Source organism: Myxocyprinus asiaticus, chromosome 2, assembly GCF_019703515.2.
Source record: "Myxocyprinus asiaticus isolate MX2 ecotype Aquarium Trade chromosome 2, UBuf_Myxa_2, whole genome shotgun sequence".
Classification (NCBI taxonomy): Eukaryota; Metazoa; Chordata; class Actinopteri; order Cypriniformes; family Catostomidae; genus Myxocyprinus; species Myxocyprinus asiaticus.
Window position 1 is genome coordinate 18,812,069 of NC_059345.1, and position 4,250 is coordinate 18,816,318.

Sequence of the window (4,250 nt, forward strand, 5' to 3'; positions counted from 1 at the left end):
GACATAACAAACATGAAAAAAGGTATGAATTCCATTTTTGTGGGACTGCCTCTGTTTTCTCCTATGCACTAAACATGTCTCACTGAGAGTAGGTATTATTATAGACTAGTAAATATGGGCAAAAAGCAACATATTTTTATTTAATTCTAAGGTCTCAAGTTACGATCAGTCGCTGGCATCAGAATAGCCTCCCATTGTGTTTATTTAAAAAAATTATTTTATGAGCTCTCAGTCAGTGTATACAATCTTTCGAAAATTGGTACAGTCAATGGTACTTCATGTCTCTCTAAGTGAGGAATTAAACTTTGGACCCCCATTGAAAGCCCTCTTATAGAGTGGTGGTGCGGGATGTGCAGGTTCCATTTCGAAACACCATGTCAGAAGCTAAGCACTCCTTCGGGAAGTCTGGTGGGCCGCATGTGGTCTGACGCCTTAGTGCCACAGCGCAGTAGTCCACCTGCTCAGCATCCAGTCCATTCTCCAGCCAGCGGAAGCAGATGATACGCTGGAAAGAACGACGGAAATTGTCTGACACAAATCCATACAGAATGGGGTTGGCGCCGCTGTTAGCGTAGCTGAGAATGACAAACAACTGTGTCACCATGGGGTCCGGTGGCTTGTGGAAAACGCTGATCAACTGAACAATGTAAAATGGCATCCAGCAAAGCACAAACACAGCCACCACCAGCAGCACCATGCGTGTGATCTTTTTCTCAGAGTGTCTACGCTGTAGCCAGCCTGCCTTTAGCCCCACCGCTCGCATACGTACTACAATCAGGCAGTAGCACAGGCATATGGCCACCACAGGAAGCAAAAAACCCAGTAGGAAGGTGTAGACCACAAATGCCTCTGACCATGTTGCCTCAGGCCATAAAAAGTTGCAGTCCACCCTGCTATCCTGAGCTGGGACTGTGTCTGCAAAAATAATAATTGGCAGAATTACAAGCAAAGAAAGTCCCCATACACAGACATTGACCACTTTGGCAACCGTCGGGCGACGGTAGCGAGCTGCTTTGATCGGGTGCACCACAGCAATGTAGCGGTCTACGCTCAGCACAGTCAGGCAGAAGATGCTTGTGAACATGTTAATGCCATCCACGCTGAGTACCAAGCGACACATCAATGAGCCAAAGGGCCAGTGATGAACCGCAGCAGAGGTAGCCAAGAATGGGACGCTCAACATGAAGAGTTCATCCGCAATGGCTAGATTGAGAATGTAGATGTTGGTGGCGGTCTTCATCTTGGCGTACCTTAGGATGACATAGATGACCATGGCATTGCCTGTGACACCAACACAACAGACCAGTGCATAGATGGAGGGGATAATGATCTTGCTGGCATCAGGCTCAGGTTCATAATAATCATAGTCACCAGTAGAGTTGAAGGGCAGACCAGTTGAGAACAGAAAGCTCTCACTGCCATTACATCCAGCAAGTTCTGCCATTTTGAATTGGGATCTGATGTTATACCAAAACTCAGCCCCTCTAATTGTGACTGGTCAAATCAGATTTTCTCTTAATGTTGTTAGAAGGTCAGACATACTCAGACGGAATCAAATAATAGCACCCCATTGTCTCCAAGGCTCTCTCTTACTGTAAATCTTCAACCTCAAATGTCCTTGAATGAAATGGAGAAAAACTCATAAAGCAGGTCCTTGTTATTGATGCAACAGCATCAAGTGAATCACATCTCCTTGTGAGAGCTTCAAAACTCAGAACCTTTTGAAGTAATCAGCTGCAAATTGGAATTCAAAAGCTAAATTGTTGCATCTACAGAATTCAAAGTATGAGCATTCCTCTTAGATTCCTAAATAAACCTCTACTTGTCTTTGAGAGGGTGCAGGTGTTGAAGATCATGGCTCACTGAGCATCATTTAATTCCTCATTCTTTGCAGTAGGAACACATTCAGCTCATTAAAAAGAAGTTGAATCTGTGAATCAAAGTATTACTCCATTACTTTCTATGTGATCTTGCCTGAAGAACAGCCTCCCAGTGGAGAATGTGATCTACAGCATGTCATACCATCATCATAAAGGAGAGATGACTGGAGGAATTATAGATAACTAGAATTTAGTTTTCTTTGTCTTGCTGATATTCCCAAGCTCCAAAAGTCAGAAAGACCTATAAACAGAATTGAAGACCATGTTAGTTAAATGCAAGACACTGAATGCAAAAAGAAGTTATCCACACAAGATAACTGCTATGTACAGTTTGAATTTTTGAGGTCAGTATGGGAATGGACAGTATGGGAATTCATTCAATTTCAGGTAGACTTAGAACAAAATACATTCTGAGTTTGCTTGACAGTATATTCAAGACAAAAGGAACAGTCTAAATCTAAAGAAAATGTGAGTGGTGCTTACTTGTGCAAAAGTCACAGTAACAATACTAGGGTGTTGCGGATGGTTTCCAGATTGTAACTATGGGGATGCTATTAGCTGCATCCCCAATCACATATTTCTGCACTTTTCGACACCACTATGTAATGTAAGTAGTGTAAGGAGTGTGTTCACACTGAAAATGAGTTTTACAAGTACACATATGATGTTCTTAAAATGAAACAAGTGTGGAATGTTGGACATTTTATGCACTCAGCGGTCGCTGCTTTTTCTACGGAGTGGAAGGGGCGGAGTTATCCGGTCATGATGCTGCCCTGACAAAAAATGTTTTACTTAATAGCGAATGTGGCAACTTGCAAAACTTCAGTGAAGATAACACCTTACAAATGTGAGTTTAATGCTGTACCATCACCAGAATATGTATGTTATTTGAGATATAAGCGTTGGACTGCGTTTGGCTAATGTGGATAAAGCTAGTGGCAACACATCACATGTTTAAAAACGTCCGGGTTACTTGCATAACCTCCGTTCCATGATGGAGGGAACGAGACATTGTGTCGATGTAGTGACACTAGGGGGTCACTCTTGGGAGCCCGAGACACCTCTGGTCTTTGATAAAAGGCCAATGAAAATTGGTGAGTGGTATTTGCATACCACTCCCCCGGACATACGGGTATAAAAGGAGCTGGTATGCAACCACTCATTCAGGTTTTATGCTGAGGAGCCGAGACAAGGTCCCGGCCATTTCAGCAGGTAGTTCAGCATTGTGGCAGGAGGGACACAATGTCTCGTTCCCTCCATCAGGGAACAGAGGTTACGCAAGTAACCAGGACGTTCCCTATCTGTCACTTACTCGACGTTGTGTCGATGTAGTGACACTAGGGGTCCCCATACAAAAATGCCACAACTGGCTGAACTGTGTTACGTGAACTGGCGGTGTGTGACAGACAGACCACTGTGTGCCTCGTAGCCAGTGCACCAGGCAGACACGTAACCTCCCCCAACACTGTTATGAGTGTCGAACAGCCCTTTGGGACAAGTCGACTACCCAAAAGATAGAGACGGGCTAGCCCAGTCGTGGCCTCTTATCCCCTTTTTTTTCCCACTCCCTAAAAAAAAGAGGGATTATCTGACTGGGCCGACCAGGTCTAGTCGGGGGGGTGTCCCTCCCAAGGGGAGGACACCACGGAGACCACACCTCGCCCAGAGAGAGGGGGGGATATTTAAGTGGAAATATACATCACATGAGTTATGTTGGGAGTATGCCATGTGGAGAAGTCCCATGGTAGGTCCTACCCTATGGGGGAGGAGTTACTACAAGCATGGAGACTTGGGCAGAGGGGCCTCTGCCCAAGGAAGACGCTATTTGCCAACAGGGAAATGAATTAGCAAAAGATATACGTCGCATGGGGTTACCTACGGGGAACCACCACATGCGGAGCACCTACCCCAGTGCAGGGCTTTAGTTAGCACGTGTACTAGGCCGGCAGTGAGTCTCTCCAAAAACTCGTCTGCCACAGGAGGGCATCAACCAGGGAAAACAGTTTGTGAACACTACTGAGAGTTAACCTGCTTGTGCGTGCCACTACACGGGACGAAACTGGTTCCACCTGGAGGTTGTAGAAACTTGCAAAGGTGTTGGGTGTTGCCCAGCCCGCTGCTCTGCAAATGTCTGTTAGAGAGGCGCCCCTGGCCAAGGCCCAGGAGGCCGCTACACCCCTGGTAGAATGGGCTCGTAGCCCTACCAGGGGCGGCACGTCCTGGGCGTCATATGCCATAGTTATGGCGTCAATGAGCCAGTGGGTGATCCTCTGCTTGGAGACAGCGCTTCCTTTCCGCTGTCCACCAAAGCAGACAAAGAGCTTCTCAGAGACTCTAAAGCTCTGCATGCAATCCAAATAGATGCATAAA

General features: G+C 46.0%; 1 protein-coding gene across 1 annotated transcript; it reads right to left on the bottom strand.

Moving 5' to 3' along the window:
- Positions 1–328: 328 nt before the first annotated feature.
- LOC127409765 (somatostatin receptor type 1-like) lies at positions 329–1,444 on the bottom strand. Its single transcript, XM_051644533.1, has one exon. It carries the CDS (start codon positions 1,442–1,444, stop codon positions 329–331), a length of 1,116 nt encoding a protein of 371 aa, XP_051500493.1.
- Between the last annotated feature and the right edge of the window lie 2,806 nt (positions 1,445–4,250).

Excerpts from the sequence above, each read along its gene's own strand:
- LOC127409765 (XM_051644533.1), bottom strand. The coding sequence starts at position 1,444 with ATGGCAGAACTTGCTGGATGTAATGGCAGTGAGAGCTTTCTGTTCTCA.